The sequence below is a fragment of the Colossoma macropomum genome, unplaced genomic scaffold (assembly GCF_904425465.1).
Source record: "Colossoma macropomum unplaced genomic scaffold, Colossoma_macropomum, whole genome shotgun sequence".
NCBI classification, from domain to species: domain Eukaryota; kingdom Metazoa; phylum Chordata; class Actinopteri; order Characiformes; family Serrasalmidae; genus Colossoma; species Colossoma macropomum.
In genome coordinates, this window is record NW_023494803.1 from 36,308,765 (window position 1) to 36,326,197 (window position 17,433).

The window sequence follows — 17,433 nt, forward strand, 5'->3', positions numbered from 1 at the left end:
GAAAATGACTCGTACTTTATGTACCCCTGGAGTGGGATCTAATAAGGCAGATCCTACAAAATAAAAAGTCAATTAAAATGACATTGCTTCAACACAGCCCACCTAGGCTGAAAAGCAGAGAACTTTGTTTCACCTGGTTTCTGACAGGTCGTGTTCTTTGATGCGCTCAATCCACTCAGCCAGCTCAGGGGCTCGATATGCCCTCAGGTATTCCAGCAAATCACGTTTGAAGTAGGTGCGAGACTCTCCTGCAGTCTCTGGGCTTCCCTCAGGTAATCTGGGGTACAGGGGACTCATCCAGAGTCTGTAAGAGAAACACAGTCTTTTTATTCGTCGCTTAGATATTCGCTGCTATTGTGCCTGATAGCAATAACGGTAAGGGAGAAATACAGTTTGGCTGATATATCGTACTCCAGCGTCAGCTGTTACCAGTGCCTGACTAATGTGAAATTTTTGTGGCTGATACTGATTTTAAAGGCCTATAAATTCTGATAGCCTATTAAAGAGGTTGGTATAATTCAGTATTTCTATTATTAGGGGGCAGCATACATCAGACATACTGGCTGAAATTCTCCCTGAAGCATGAGTTTTGTAATAACAGTTATACCAGTATAACACAAATAAGCGCAGATAAAGCATCATACGAATAGCGCAAACTATGCTAATGTTACCAAATTAAGCTGAGCGGCTGAGTCATGGATGTTTCAGTCACATTTTAAATAAAACTTTGATCGCCTCCTGCTGTCTAGTCTGTTGCCCTTAAAGTAGTCCACTTTGTTTTTGGACATAAAGGATGGCCAGTCTTTTGGGGTCAGCCTCACCTAACAGGGAGTGATCGCAACATTTCCTCTCGTACCGTCTGGGAGGCCACCTGCCTCGATCAGCTGTGTTAAAGTCTCAGGGTCTTGTCTTTGCAACATTCTCGGGGTCTTGTCTGTGAAACATTTTCCGAATTCCAGCTGATGTCTGACAGTCAGCAGCATGAGTATGCGGGATGAACATGAGACAAATGACTTGAGAAATTCAGTGAAGCTGAAGTTGTCTTCTTACTCAAATTCTCTGCTCCACCTTTAATGGTGCAGCATTTACATTCATGCGCCTGTACAGGTGCCAGAACATAACTGCTGCACCATTTACGGTGGAACAGAAAATTCAAACAAAAAGCTGGAGAATAAGAAACCAAATTCAGCCTTGCAGAAATTCAGACCTGAAACTACATTTAGCACTATTTTTCCAGGCCTGCGGGGCTAATGTCAGAAAGCAATATTGACCTGTTTATCTATATATCGCTCAGTTTTGTTTTTACTACTTTGCACAAAAACAATATTTCAGATTTACTTTAGTTGTTAAAAATAGTTCTTATTAAGAAGTGCTTTATGTAAGCATCTTAAATGATTTCATTTAGAAATAAATATACACCTTATATGGAAATCTTTACACTACTCATTTATGCCGTAAGACTTTTATACTCTAATAGTTTTAGTTAAAATTAAAGATATGATCGTCAATTCTCAGTCATCTCGTTTCATAAACAGTAGAAACTCATTTAAATGAAATAAATATTCTTACACTGGGGGTTGAGCATCTCAAACTATTTTAATGTTTTGGTTACAGTAAATGAATGTTATTTTCCTTATTTTTCATTAATTCATTGCGTAATAATTTTCATGCTCAAGGCTCCTCAGTGGCACAACCATCTTAAGTTTCACCCTATTGTCAGGAGATGACAAGTCTGAATCCTGGCCACACATCAAGCAATATTTTTGCTGATACTAATAGAACCACGGATTGTCAATGTCACCCAATATAAACGGTCAACTTATGTAACTAGCTGAGACATGAGCCTATAAAGAATTATAAGGTATATAGAATTTTAGAAAATGTCAGCACTGAGCAAATATCAGAGACCACCCTCCATTTAACGGCCAATAAGTACCATTCATTACATTTTTCATTTTCAGGATTAGAAAAAAATGCAGATGCTACAGTCATCCGTGACTGGAAGTCCAAGAGAGCACAATTGGTCTCGCTCTTTCTGGGTGTATAAAATACCCACCCCCTGCTTTCCTTCCTCTCCTCTCCTCTCCTCTCCTCTCCTCTTTCTGTTTAAAAGCTTTTTTCATGTAAGGAATATGCTTTTTGTTCTTTCCAGCTCTAAAAATCAAAATATTAATTATTTTTCCTCAATCCATGCTGAAAAAATGATTCATTCCAGCTTCAAGAATCTGAATGTCTGTAAGTACAATATGTCTGTATTAGGCTACTTCTCCATGGTTATATCACCACTGCTGCTGCGTTAATGGACAGGCTCCAATAAACATAATTTAGCATCTGAGATATCGGAAAGAAGGGGGAAAAAAAAGCTCTGCATGCTAAATTTCATTTTGAAAAGTAAAAGTACTCATGACTGGAGCTGAATGGGGACTTGACAGACTTATTATAGCCGTTCCCTGGGGTGTTTTCAGAGCAGATCAATATGGACTCGGATTGGTGCTATTAAAAAGAAAGAAGCAGAAAAGCCCTTTTATGGTGGACCTGGGGGAGAACCCGACAGCTATATGAATGTCAACGAGAGAGAGGATGAGGTTGGAATAATGAAAAGACGCATGAGATCAGATGCAACCTGATGGGGGAACAGCAGGACGTTAATGAGATTCATTGTACGTCTTTCTGTGTAATGTTTGAAGATGAGCGAGATGTGGCAAACAGGCGTGCAGCATACGCTGAACACGTGCTGAACACATGAGATCCGAGGCCATAGAAGGCATAAGAGTACAGAAGACGAAGAAATTTGCATCCTCAACCACGTTGCCATTCGATAGTGATCATTTTTAATTATGTTTTGCTAATAGACTTGATACTTTGGTCTTTCGGTGTCTAATAAATAAACATTTCTTTTATATCCTCTGTTATGCCTCTGTACATTACATTTATCTGTGTTGATGACCATTTGAACAGACCATTTGAACAGACCATTTGAACAGCACCAACCATACTGTAACTGTTTCAGTGTCTAAATCCCATGTGTCAAGCCCGTGGGCCAGATCAGATTTCCTATTAATATTATTATTATTATCATTTCACAAACAGCAGCACTACAGTCCCCAGTATGCACTGCAGCATAATTTCCGCTGACACCCCACTCCCAACAACAATCTATGGGACAGCAGTTTTCTACCCAATTCCACACGTCATATCACCAAACACACCGGCTGAGTTTCAGCTGCAGTTCAACCAACATAAACAGTATAAACACTCAGCAGCTCAGAAACTGATCCCAAGAATTAATGAACTTGCAGCAGAAAAGATGTCAGGTATTGAGATCAAGCACACAGGTAGGTTTAAAAGACCTACATCCTGGGTACATTTAAAGAGACCTAACAGTTATCTGCAGCTAATGTAGCCTAAATATATCCAGTATTCACATGTAATATTTGAAGGTTACACTACATGTGGCTATATTTTGCTGTTGATGTTTTGGCATATTTAAACATAAATGATCTCTGGCCCTCGGATTTGTTGAGATTTTTTATATGGCCCTTTTAGTGGTTGAGTTTGACACCTCTGGTCTAAAACAAAAATTTCTTTATATCTTTTTTTTTGCCTTCGTATATTGTTTCTGTTCTAATAAAATCTTCTATCTCCAAAATGGTAATTTTACATGAGAAGGAAATGATGTTCTTAACTTTAATATAAGTTAAGGAGTCCATATCATGGAAAATTTAACTCACTTTAAGATAAAAGAGTCTGATGTAATTCATAAATATTGTTCTAAGTTTCGAAACATACTGTCCACTCCACACTCCATAAAGTCTACATGTCAAGTCAAGAAAACCCAACAAAACCAAAACATTTGGCACAGCTGAATGCTGCAGTTGTACGTTTGGTTGAATTTTAAAATGAAAATAAGCACACATCCTCTACAGAGAACACACTTGTGCACACTTGAATGCATAATAGTTGTTAATTTGCTGAACTTAACATATTACAGTTTAGCTCCGCCCACTCACAAAGAAGTTATAAAGAGTGTTTCGGCCTGGACTTCTTTTTGAATGAAGCACAACACAGGACAGCCAATAAGATGGGCTCTTTAATGTAATAAGCTTTTATATCAAGTATTGACGAACCATTTACAATCGTCTATTCATGGCATGTTCACAGCTGGGCACCTGCTGTGCACAAATTATGTAAAAGAGTAAAGCATTTTATGTTAATAACTATTTAAAAAGTAATATTAATCAAATTATTAAATTTATATACAGATTTGACACTTATGTGTCAATGTGTAAAGAACTGCATTTCATTTACATCTTCAGTGATGATACAATGTACATTACAGAATAGGTCAGTATTTAATAAATAGTTTTATTAATTTTATTTTATGTTATTTCTCAGTATATTATACACAGATTATACATTTGCAATTATTAAGTTATAATCTTTCAGTTTAACTTTCAGCTGTCAGAGAGATTTACACTGACACAAGAAACAAAACATATTTGCCAAGAGGGCAAGTCTAAAATAGCCTTCTGTAGGTTAGCCATTAGTGCTCTGACCACACAATATGGACAGGATGATATATTGCGTTTGCAATATGACAAAACAAATCTGCACACACACACACACACACACACACACACACACACACACACACACACACACACACACCCTTGTGAAACCCATTAGAAGACTCAAAGGCACAACATATTACTGGTCCAAAACTATGGTTACCCTTTCATGCACTCCACATCACAAAGACCTGTAACAGGTGAATATACTTTTGCCTGAACCAGAAGCTTTAAAAATAGCAACAAAAGTTTTCAGTTTTTCACTAACAGACTTTAACATTTCAATGTCTAAAACATAAACAATTCTTTTGTATCTTCTTTTTTTACCTCTGTAAATTGTTTCTGTTCTAATAAAACCTTGTATCTCCAAAATGGTAACTTTACAAGAGAAGGAACAAATGTTCTTAACTTATAATGCAGTTAAAGAGAAATTAAACTCACTTTTTTGTCAAGATAAAAGATTTAGATATAGTATATAAACACTGTTAAATGTTTCTAAACATACTGTCCACTCCACAGTCCATAGAGTCTACATGGACCAAGAAAACCAACACACTGTATGCTGCAGTTTTAAGTTTGGTTGATTTTTTTAATGAAAATAAGTACACATCCTCTACAGAGAAGACACTTCTGCATACTTGAATGCATATTTACTGTTAATTTGCTAATTTTAACATATTGGGACAAACATAAAACATTAAATGTGGCCTGTAGAAAAGTTTTACTTTTTTCAATACGTTAAATTCAGCAAATAAATTGAAATTGAGTGCACTTTTAATTAGCAGAAAAAATGTTACATTTAAGTTTTTCCCTGTAGAGAATGAGTTCAATTATTTGCAGTTAGAAAATCAACAAATGAGTCACTTTTTTGCATATGACTGTATACCTGTCTGTTCAGCCTACAGCAGGTTAGCTCCGCCCACTCACAAAGAAGTTGTAAAGAGTGTTTCAGCCTGGACTGCTTTTATAAACGAATCACAAAACAGAACGGGCAATCATTCAGAGGTCATTTACATATCAGTCTTAAAGGCACAGTAACAAAAACAGCCTGGTAAATTCTAAGGGACTGGTAATTATATGGAAAATGGCCTTGTAAAAATAATGACCGCTTTTGGTACATAAACCGCACAAATACTGTAAGTGGACCTCAGAGGGAAAAATAAAAACTAGGGTATGGGCTTTTTAATGTAGCAAGCTTTTATGTCAGGTATTGTTGAACCATTTATTATCGTCTGTTCATCATGACATGTTCACAGCTGAGCACCTGGTGTGCACAAATTATATAGCAAAGAAATTTTTATGTTAATGACCATTTGAACCATAATATCAGTCAAATTATTACTATTAGATTTGACACTTATGTGTCAGTGTGTAATGAACTGCCATTTCGTTTACATCTTCAGTGATGCCACAATGTATATTACAACACAGATCAGTATTTAATAAATATTTTTTTATTTTATTTTCTGTCATGCCTCACTATATTATATATAGATTATTGTATATTATATATTGTAAATATTACATAGTAATCTTTCAGTATAACCTTCCACAGAGAGATTTACACTGACCCAAGAAACAAAACACATTTGCCAGATTTCTTCTTCTCACCACCATATGCCAGGAGGGCAAGTCTAAAATAGCCTTCTGTAGGTTAGCCATTAGTGCTCTGACCATACAATATGGACAAGATGACATATTGCGTTTGCAATATGACAAAACAAATCTGTGTGCACACACACACAGACCCTTGTGAGACCCATTAGAAGACTCAAAGGCACAACATATTAATGGTCCAAAACTATAGCTACCTTTTCATGCACTCCACATCACAAAGACCTGCAACAGGTCAATATACTTTTGCCTGAATCAGAAGCTTTAAAAATAATAACAAAACAAAAGTTTTCAGTTTTATTAACTCCCTTTACCTCACTAACAAACTAAACATACTTTTTAAAAATATGACTGATTTATTCAGGTCTATAAAGCTCTGTCCTCCTCTATTAAAACCTATTTGGAATAAATCGGCTTCATTTCAATTTCCTGAAAGCATTTCCTCAGGTGTGTTGTCATGGCAACTGACCAAAAATGTTTAGGGCCGCCAAACGCAGAACCCGCCAGATATGAAAGATGTGCCTTTTTTATGCAACCTGAGAACAAAACACTTCAAAGAGAACACAACAACAACAACAACAACAACAAAAAACTGCTTCATCAAGTGTGACAGAGAACGTTACTAATTAATTGCTATTACCACTCTATAACAAGCAAGCGCACACGTACAAGAGACGATGACCAGTCCTACCCTTGAGTCTTCTGGTACCAGTCAGCCTGGATCATGTTTGATGTCAGAATGATGACTCTGAATCCCTCCTCATACCACAACAGCATCATTTTCCTGGAAGTGGAATAGATTATTCAGATAGAAGTGATTTGAAAAAACATTCCTGCTTCTGTGCCTTCATTTTTGTACATTACAATTGCCATTTAATATTTAATACCCAAATTATCACTGGCATGCATTGTGTTCGTCTTTAAACTACATTAAACGCGACAAAAACAACATGAAGCTCGATTAGGAGCTTTTCAGTTCTGTCAACTTCTGTCTGGCACATTTATAAATAAATCTGCATGCACTGGTGAGGCGCAGGTATTATCCATCTGAGAAGAGATGTGAACTCGGCAGCTCGACGCAGGTGTGCGAGAGAGATCATGGCATTAATGTTTTATTTACTTCATTAAGAGCCAGGCAATAGGAGCTCACAGAGGAGGGAGCAGAACCTGCTCAAATCTCCAATGCCTGCTCCCTCTCTCTGTTCCTGAATAAAACATGTTAAACCTTCCTCTGAATTCTGGTAAACTAGGATTGTAGTACATTAATATTCAGCGCTGTTCATGTTTAACAAGTACTCACTGAAACTACCGAGTGGCTGCTCAACAGACCCCGGCGTGGACGGCAGAGGTTAAACACTCTCCTGATGTTTTTGATAAGTAGATTATACGATTCTCGCTCTAATCTGCGCTGCCAGGTGCTGATATAATGCAAAGCTGGACGTGGCAAAAATGTAATGGCTTGTGTATTAAAAATTGCCACAAATCAATTTCAATCTTGCACAGAAATATGGATGAATATACACTGTATTCCAATGCATCTCCTGAACCATCTAAATGAGATACAGCTGGTAAATAAAAAACAGTCCAAGAAGGACTGAAGCTGTCCTGAGGGCAAATGGCTTTACTCAGTAAGTAAACTTTTTGAGTATTTAGCACTGGTAATATAAAATTTGCAAGCACTGTAGCACCTTAAGCTTCATTTGAACTTTTTAACTAGTTTAGGGTTCTTGCAGCAGGAGAAAGGGAAACTTACGTATGATGAGTGCCAAAGGCGATATCCAGCTTGGCCTGTTAAAAGTGGATACAAGCTCAATTTGACAAAACAAAACATAGATCAACTCATATCAGCTTGATCATTTATAACTATTATGGCTCAATTAAAGCTGAATACTACCCTCAAGTGGAGAGAAGAATTATTACACCTTTCAGAGTTCGATGGTGATAACATAATACCAAAAAATGTGTGACAGATCTTTGCAGGAAAGCAAATGAGTTAGAACAGTTAAGCCTCAGTACCTGACAGAAGCGAATGTGGCTATAAGGTTGAGCCTGTTGAATTAACCGAGCCTTCGACTCTCGCTTCTCCCCATGGACAATAGTCACGGGCTTGTCTCTAAAACGAACAGCAAGAATACAGAAATTCTGTGAAATGCCACAGGCTGTGAACAGAAAACATCTTTCTTTGTCACCAAAGCATAGTAGCACAAATTGCTGAGGTCAAAACCCTTTTACAGTGACTAACAGAACACTTTGAACAATAGCACTTAAAGGAATACTTCAGCATTTTTCAATCCAATCTCAACCAGTCACATCCATATAGTACAGTCAATCACCAGAGCCAATAACACAGAGGCATTTCTCTGTACTTTGGGAGAGAACACAAAACCCAGAGACATAAAATGCACTTATAATAGGTACATCTGCCCATTGGCTTCTGTTATAAGTGTGTTTTAACAGGTCTTCTCTTTGCTAAGTACTACAGATGGCTTATTGGTTTTGATATCGGGCCGATATAAGCAGAAAATGCTGGATCGAATATCAGAGGGGAAAAAAAACCCGAATCTGAGCCAATCCTGTAACAAATCTATCCTAAAATAGCACACGTTCACACCGTGTGATGTGATGTTGTTAGGGCTGTATTTCTTCTTGTTGGGTAGCGTTTGAGAATTTTTACCATATTCACTCATTTTTAGATGTTCATCCTAAGTAAAGTGCTTCAATTAAAAATAGCTCATTTTTGTAGCTTTCAGAGAAAAAATAACAGACCAGTACTGGCTGACCCTCAAAGTGTCATTGTGCCACCTCTACTAAGTACAGAGAGATGAACTGAAAATACTGTTCATGGTAACAGACTATGCACTACAGATGCTGCAGTTAGAGTTTAGGTGGAAAAATGCTGGAATATTCCTTTAAACATTATTTAATTTCGTCACCCTTCTTTTCCAGACACAGATAAGTCTAGTTTAGCCCTGAACTATGGCTGTGTCTGGGTTCTGCCTGCATTTGGGTTAAAATGCATTCAAGAAAAAAAGAGGTTGATAAGCTGGCACAAAAACCACACAATCTCTCTGCATTCTGCGGGTGTGATATCCATTGGGAGCAACTGACAAACAGAAATATTCTGTGAAAGACACCATACCCAAACATGGCATGGAGGCAGCAGCTGATTTAAAATGCAAACGTGCAGATGGTCCAGACTGAACAGTGAGCGAATCACTGCGGACAGTTTGCAGAACATGGGTGTTAATATAATGGACTGGCAGGGTTTTTTTCCAACAGATAATCACCACCTAAATCACATGTGTCAGGCTCCAGTCCTCATGGGCCAAAGCACTGCAGACTTCAGCACACTGCCTCATTAAACACACCTAATTCAGCTCACCAGCTAATTAGCAAGGCCTTCACGAACTGAATTCTGAGTGTTAGATGAGGGTAACTGCTAATATCCACAGCACTTTAGCCCAGAAGGTCCCCAGTTTGACATGCCTAACCTAAATCGATCACAGCCCAAGACCATCTTTAATCTGTGTTTGGAAAACAACACCCAATAGTACATAAGCATATACTATTACCTAAATTCCGGAGGATACTGTTTCACCATCCATGGAATATCAAAGCAGTAGTTGAACTGTGAAAACAGAATTGATGAACCAGAGACAATTATGAACCTAATACACATGCCTGTGATACATTAAGAGTCTGGGAATCATGTTTCTTAATGCAATAAAATCAATGTCCTTGCAGATAAACGTATTAACTGATTTCGATATGAAAGTCCTGTGCATCTTCTCAAGTATAAAACACTTAGTTGGACAATAGGAAGCTGTGGATAAAATCAGAAACGTACAAAAATGTGTCCAGAATGATGAAAGGAGCTGTAGAAGATTCTGAAATGACTGAGATGCTGTATAACATGAAGTAATGATAAAATATGTATACAGAATTCATCCTATTTCAAATGTGGAGATAAAATGTCAAAACAGATGTAAAAAAAATCTAAATATCTTTACTTTTAAAAAATAAATAAATAAAAAAAGGGTTTGATGTAGTATGTAAAGACTGTTAAAAGTTCTGAATTTATTTTAATTGTTTTTGTGAAGTCACAAAAACCAGCATGTTTACATTCAGCCAACAGCAGTTTAGCTGCACATTATCACATTGACGTTATAAGGAGTGTTTCAGCCTAGATCTATTTTTAAACGAGGGTCAATACAGGGCAGCCAGTCGAAACAGAGTTTATTTAGATGTATTACATGTAATTCTAAAGGATAATGAAATACTGGAAAACGGTCCTGTAAGAAAAATAAAGGATGACAAGAGAAAAATACTTATTACATGAATACTTTACCTGGACGGATTCCTTCAGAGTGCCAAACATAGGGGAAAGTATTTCTAATTTGAAAGAGAGAAATAAATAAATTAACAGTTTTTAATTAAATGAAGTTCAAAAGAACTCACACCCCTGTCTATTTTATAGAAACCTCACAGACAGAAAGCTAAAATATTTTCTAACACTTTTTTACCTTTGATGTGCAAAGCTCCAGTGTTGTACTTCTTTTCTATGCCAGTGACTTTGTTTAAATAAAAGCGGTATGTGTCACTCATGGCAGATAAGTTAGCTTCAAAGAAATCACTCGGCTCCTCTTTATAATAATCGGGACCGTGTGGACTCGGCGGCCGCTTGTCCTCAATCTTCTTCTTCGCAGGACTTGACCTCGACTGTCTGGGTTTTACTTTAGGGGCAGATGAAGGAGCTTCATCATCACTGCTCGAGAGGTTCCAACCTCCCTCATCCGTTTCTCTCTTCCGTTTAACAGCTGGTGAAGAACTGTTTTCGTATTTCACTGGATTACTCTGGTTAAGGTGCGCTGCTTGACGGGCCTCGGAGCCCATGGGAGGGGCAGATATTTCTTCAGTCTTAATAGATGGCTCAGATTTGGGTTTTGGCTTTGGTACAGTGTTAACTGCATTGGCCCTGTGCTCTGGATCAGGCTTGAGGTTTGGCTTCTTTGGAGGTGTTGGGGGTATTACGTTATCATCATCACTGTCAGACAGCGTCCACTTGCCATGCTGACTTTCCTGGGACATTCTGTTCTACTGTGGAAACAAGAAGCAACAGTAGTCATTTGATAATTCAAAAACGATTACTCTTTACCTGCTTTAAATAGGAGTTTGTTCCAGTGCCTAACAGCATAAACAAAAGCACCACATGGAAAAAAAACTAAATCACAAGTACAATGGCACCTACATGGTGAGTCATACTGAGTTAAATGCTAATAAGCAGCAAGTATCAGGAACAAAAGTGATGTAAAAACACTTTCATATGTCTTTTCAAAAAAATGTGAGTCAACTAATAGAGTTCGGAAAAATCCACATGATCAGCACCCAAAGTTCAGGTACACTGGCCATAAAAATGCCAATTTTTTTAATGTGTCAAGTCCTGAAAATCAGCATGACTCATGCATAACATAAAAGGCACAAGCAGTGGACTTGACTCCAAGCTCACAAAACACATGGACATTTAATAAGACTGTTGTTAAACACAAAATTGACCACTGAACATCAATAGCACCTCTACAACCCAGACTCAGCTCTACCACAAAGCTGCTATATCTTCACTGGGCCTAGTGTGGCATCATTAGTCTATTAACTGCCCCGCAAGGCTGTATAACGGCCAAACAACGAGGATGTTCTACAGGAGCAACACTGTTCACTTATGTTCTTCCCACATTGTGAGATAAACTGTGTTCAACAAATTCAAGAGGGATTTCATTTACACCAGCATGAAATCAGAAGCTCTCTATGACCTTCCCAATCATTAGATGGAAAGTTGGAAAGTAGTCAGTTATGCTTGAGCACAAACATTTCCTCCAAAGAAGTGGAGGCTCTTCTTTTTGAAGGACGTTCCAGTATCCCCAGTACACAGAGTTCAGAGGCTGCTCTGAAGAGCAAAAAATTGGTTTTGCTGCTAATTAGGTTCTTGATGTTAAGGCATAATATTCTTAGGTGTTTCTATTATTATGTCCACCCAACATAAGGCACCTTAAAGGGAAATTCCATTTTTTTTTAACTTCTGTTAATTCTTATAAGCCTTTATAAGCCAGAATTGTTCACAGTGTTGGTGGTAGGAACCAGACATCTGACAAGTTTTATGCCTCCAGCAGCTCCCTAACAGAAAGTTACTAAAATGGTAAGGAATATGCTGTCTGATGCCTGAGACCTTGTTTTACGGTAGGTTTGAGATAAGATTGTGGCATAAAAAAAAATTTTTAATCCATTCATGGTAGAGTTGTACATGCAGGGTGTTGAAAAGCAAAACAGCACCCTTTTTCAGATTTATCACGATTTTACTTCTATCAACATTACGTATAAAAACAGCATAGCGAATAAACTACATTTGTGCTTGGACACTGCAATCTCTGGTTCACCACTGTAAATAAATTTGGCATGTTTTTGTACAACATTCCATTTCAAATCACATCTCACCACTCTGAATGACTGTTTACATCTCAGTGACTGAATGAATTACATAAAAATTTTGAAAAATAGATGGAATTCCTCTTTAAAATGTAAAGAGAACCGATAAATGCTGTGGAAACCAAACAGTTAAGCCTTCTCTGACTTTGTCTGGCCACTTTAGTAGAGTGTTTCCCAGTCGTGATCCTGGTGACCTCCTGATCTGCTCCAATATACTCTTTACTGAGGCTTTAATGGGTAAAAACTGGCTTTTTTTTTTCTTGAGCACCGTCACCAATTTTAACTTCAGGATTGTCACAGCAAACAAGTCAATTACAAATTTTCACCTTTATAAATTCTCATTATCAGATAAGGAAATTGGAGCAGGGAAAACAATCACTGAAGTGTCCAGTCCAGGGAGACTTCAGGATAGGGACAATGTCATTCAAGTGAATAGCTTAAAAAACCTTACTGTATTTTAAAGGGGAATACCATTGATTTTTCAAAGTTTCTGAATAATTCAATCACTGACATGTAAATAAAGTCAGTGGTAGTGATAGGAGACAGGGGTTGCAATGTATCCATCACAAATACAGCCATTTTATTTACTATCCAAAACCACCAGTGGACCTTCACGTGTCTTCTGAGCTTTCATATATAAATGTTGATGATAAAATAGTGAAAAAAAAGTTTTCTTTAGGCAATATTTTGTCACACAACATCCTGTATGTACCTCTCTGCCATTAATGTATTAAAGATATATAGGTACTTTGGAACAGAATCTTCTCAGAAGTATCGTTTAAAACGTTTCAGGCATCGCATTTATAACCATTCCATGTAACAACTTTCTGTGATGGAGCTTTTAGAGGCATTTTGACATCCACGTTTTTAGAGGACGTCTGGTTCCTATCAACACCACTCTGAATGACTTTTACATCTTGACCATTTAAATATTAAAAAAAGTGGACAAATAGCTGGAATTCCCCTTAAACTATTCAAGTTAAATAGCTAAGTTAATTCTCTTTCTCGGGATCATTCACTCACAGGTAACGTTACAGATGTTGTAGACGTTGTTTTGGTAAGTTAATTCCCAACAGCTAACAGTTAGCTGGCTAAAACTAAGACATATGACGTTAAATAACATCAGCACACTCACAGATAATTACAGACCCTAATAAATGAACACAGTTTCAACAGTGGGATACTTTCTAACTCTAACTTTTGATCTAATACGATATTCAGCTGCATAACGTTACAGAGCCATGAGCCATGAGAGAGAGAGAGTGACTTACTCTGGCGGGAAGAGAGAGAGAGGGATTTTGCAGGGTAAAGGATGTTTCCAGCTAATACAAATGAAAAACTTGTGGAACTTGCTTCACAGTGATCAAATACACCATCTACAGTTAACTCTAGACTGGTCTTGTCTGATGAAACAGCGTTTGCCTCATTCTTGTATGTTTTGAACTCCGCACTGCACGTTGTTTTCTGTTTAGCTAGGTGGGAATCAACGCAGCGGACAGAGAGTAAAACTATTCTTCAAAATAAAAGTCCTCTTCGTTTTAACATGTAAAAAATACACGTAAGGGGTTAAATACATAATACCGCGTTAAGATGTATGATTTGGTGCGTACTGCTTGTTAAAATCCATCAATTAAGTAGCTGATTTGCGCTGTTATTTAAACAAACTCTTCCGTTTTTTCCCGGCTTTTGTCAGCGAAAAACTCGACAGTGTTCTGTTGCCAAGCGACAAGAGCTGAGCTAACTTAAACGGAACTCCGAGCAGTGAATTGATTTGCAAAATTGTTTTAAAAACTATAACTAGAGATTAGATTTTAAATGCTAGATATCTTGTCGTAATAGAGTAGATATGTCTTTTCGTAGTGCCGCAGCCTTTTGTAGGACTGACAGAGAGATGACCGATATTGAGAGGAAAAGATTTGCTTCGGTAAGGCTCTAACTATCATATCTCTCTGGCTGGCTTTTTTATTTATTTATTTTTAAAGGATAAAACTTTGCACACAGCTTTATTGTTGCTGGTCTACATGGTGTACAAACGGTTCTATATGACAGCAAGTCCCACCACGTCAAGATTACTGCAAACCATAACTGAATACACCCTTCATTTGTGGGCTATCTGTATAATTCTGTCGTTGAGATTTGAACAAACTCATTCAGAGTGGTTTGGTGTGAAATAGTTAATTGTAGAGAAACTTACAGACTTAAATTTCTTTGCAGTGGTGGTGATAGGAACCCGAAGTCGAGATGTCTGCAACACAAATGCTGCCGTTTTATTTATTATCCAAAACCACCAGTGAACCTACTTGTGTTTTCCAAATTTCTATGTAATGTAATGTTATGATAAAAGTTGTAAATCTGAAAAATGTTTTCTTTGGGTCTTATCTTTCTTTAGAACACCCACTGCCATTAATAAAAACCTTACCTTACACTCTGTGAGGGAACTTTTAGAGGCAATAAACTCTTCAGACGTCTGGTTTCTATCACCACCACTGTGAACAATTCTCATTTTACATGTTGGGAAAAATAAAATGTGGTCCATGCAGAAGTTATGGCACATGCTTCATTTTTTTCAGTATGTTAAACTTTATAATTTGCTAAAAATGCTATTGTGTGTTCTCTGTAGAGGACGTGTGGACAAGCTAGCTAGCTATCATATCACAACCTACAGGTAACGTTTCAATAACAGTTAACTAGCTAACGTTAGCTAACTAACAGTTAGCTGCTTTTTTTTGAGAAGTCTGTTCACAGTAAGGCATACATTTAGGCCATGTAGGGTGCTGTCGTGTAGTAAAATAACAGTAGATATTTTTTATGAATATGTTTATGCTACAGCAATTATAAAATATCAACTTCACCGTGTGTTTAGAAAAACGTGGGTAGACAAGCATCCAAACCCAAGAAGAAAAATACTGTCACTTATGTTAAACAGTGACTCGAAAAAGTACCTTTCCTAAACAACTTGGGACGATGTACAAACGTGTCAGGTAAAAAAAAAGTGCTTACAAGGGAATTCCACCAATATTTAAAAAGTTATTTAAAAGTAATTCAGTCCTTTAGATGTAAACAGTTGTTCAGAGTATTTTGATGTGAAGTGTTTCATTGTTGACAAACGTACAGATTTCTTTACAGTGGTGGTGATAGGAACCAGGGGTCACAGTGTCAACAACACAAATATAGCCACTTTATTTACTATCCAAAATTATCAGTGACCATACACACAGTTTTTATATGTGATGCTGATGAAGGTGGTAAATCTGAAAAATTAAGTTTTCTTTGGGGTCTATTTTGCCTTCATGTATCCCTACACCATAAATGGATTAAAGTAAATTGATTCAAATATGTTTTGCACCAAAACATTATCACAAAACTGTTGTAAAACAGTGTCTCAGGCATCAGGCAGTGTATATCTAACCATACCATGTAATAACTTTCTGTGATTTTTTTTAGAGGCATTAAACACTTCAGATGTCTGGTTCCTATCACCACCACTGTGAACAGTTCTGACTTAGCAAGTTACTCTAGAACGATGCATTTCACGCCAAACCACTCTGAATTATTTTGTTGGTATGTTAATATTTTAATAATGCAGACATTTTGAAAAATCTGTGGAGTTCCCCTTTAAGCTCTGTTCTCTTTTTTGGAAAACTGGAGTAAAATAAAATGCTATAACTCTAAAGTCAAAGGTGTGACCAGCTGCAAATCAGGCGGTATGCTGTCATCAGTGTAACATAATGAAACTAAACACAAAAAGGTATTAGATATTAAATTACTAAACTGTTACACTGAATAAAAAGTAGATTTCTTTCCTCACATATAGACATACAGAAGTGAAAGTATCACAAATTGAAAATGTTTGGAAAGCGTTTTTAGGAAATTTTACTTGTGGTTGAGCACATGTAGTTAACTGATTTCAAGCATATTTACTACTAGGGCCGGGCAATATGACAGTATTTATTTTTATCATGATAACTTACGTGACAATATGTCACAATATCACTTTTCTGAGCGTTTGTGGATATCATAGTGCTTGAAAAAACTTTCTAACTCCATATTTGATAAAAAGGCAGCATAATTAGTCCTGTTTAATTGGATTTAGTGCAGGGCAGTGTGGATTCACAGTTTTTTATAGTATTTTATAAATGTGGTGCTATTTTGTCTGTTACAACTTTTCAGATGTCAAAAAATTAAAAAATCGTGACATACCGTGTATCAGAAATGAGTCTTGAAGTATTGTGCTATTACGTTTTTGCCACACCACCCAGCTCTAGTTACCATCCACATCTGAACATTGGGTATTTTCTATATTATCATTATTATTGTGAGAAATGTAGTATGAGGATTTATTAGATGAATCTGTGAAGTCTTTTGAAGTGTATAAAGTTATGCCTAGTAGTAGATCATTACAAAGCTTACATATATACTTCTATTCATATAAGTATTAACATCTCCACAGTTTTGGACAAAAAAGTACCATTAAAAGTGTCCATAGGTAGAGAGTGCCATGTCGTTGAATCAGCTCAGGTCAAATTAAAACGCTGACATTAATATGTAATGATGTTAGCAGTCAAAAACAGCGTTTAAAGCTTGAGTTTTTGTGAAAAGGTTTGCTCGCCCGAACAGGGACTTGAACCCTGGACCCTCAGATTAAAAGTCTGATGCTCTACCGACTGAGCTATCCGGGCTCTGAAGAACGTCTCTGGAATTACAGTATATATTCATACATTTTCCTTGGTCTTTTCGGATACATCATTACTTTATGCTGCAATCAAGACAAGTA

General features: G+C 37.0%; 2 protein-coding genes and 1 non-coding gene across 4 annotated transcripts in view; 1 reads left to right on the forward strand and 2 right to left on the reverse strand.

Moving 5' to 3' along the window:
• Positions 1–14,160, reverse strand: part of tdp1 (tyrosyl-DNA phosphodiesterase 1) — a 53,226-nt gene extending 39,066 nt beyond the window's left edge. Inside the window, exons 1-8 of one of the 2 annotated variants that reach the window (XM_036593910.1) lie at positions 13,931–14,160; positions 10,706–11,276; positions 10,531–10,574; positions 9,755–9,810; positions 8,199–8,295; positions 7,936–7,970; positions 6,874–6,966; positions 134–304 (exon numbers count right to left, since the gene is read on the reverse strand). In XM_036593910.1, the coding sequence (XP_036449803.1) occupies positions 134–304; positions 6,874–6,966; positions 7,936–7,970; positions 8,199–8,295; positions 9,755–9,810; positions 10,531–10,574; positions 10,706–11,270 (1,061 nt within the window). In that variant the 5' untranslated portion in view covers positions 11,271–11,276; positions 13,931–14,160. Of the gene's footprint in view, positions 1–133; positions 305–6,873; positions 6,967–7,935; positions 7,971–8,198; positions 8,296–9,754; positions 9,811–10,530; positions 10,575–10,705; positions 11,280–13,930 lie in introns of both variants that reach the window. The other variant, XM_036593909.1, reaches the window with a different exon arrangement.
• A 270-nt stretch (positions 14,161–14,430) lies between these two features.
• The window catches only part of efcab11 (EF-hand calcium binding domain 11), an 83,483-nt gene continuing 80,480 nt past the window's right edge, over positions 14,431–17,433 (forward strand). The window contains exon 1 of the mRNA XM_036593615.1: positions 14,431–14,583. Coding sequence (XP_036449508.1) covers positions 14,506–14,583 — 78 coding nt within the window. The 5' untranslated portion in view covers positions 14,431–14,505. The remainder of the gene's footprint in view (positions 14,584–17,433) is intronic.
• Positions 17,266–17,338, reverse strand: trnak-uuu. The gene has a single exon. It is a non-coding gene; the product is annotated as a tRNA-Lys (tRNA).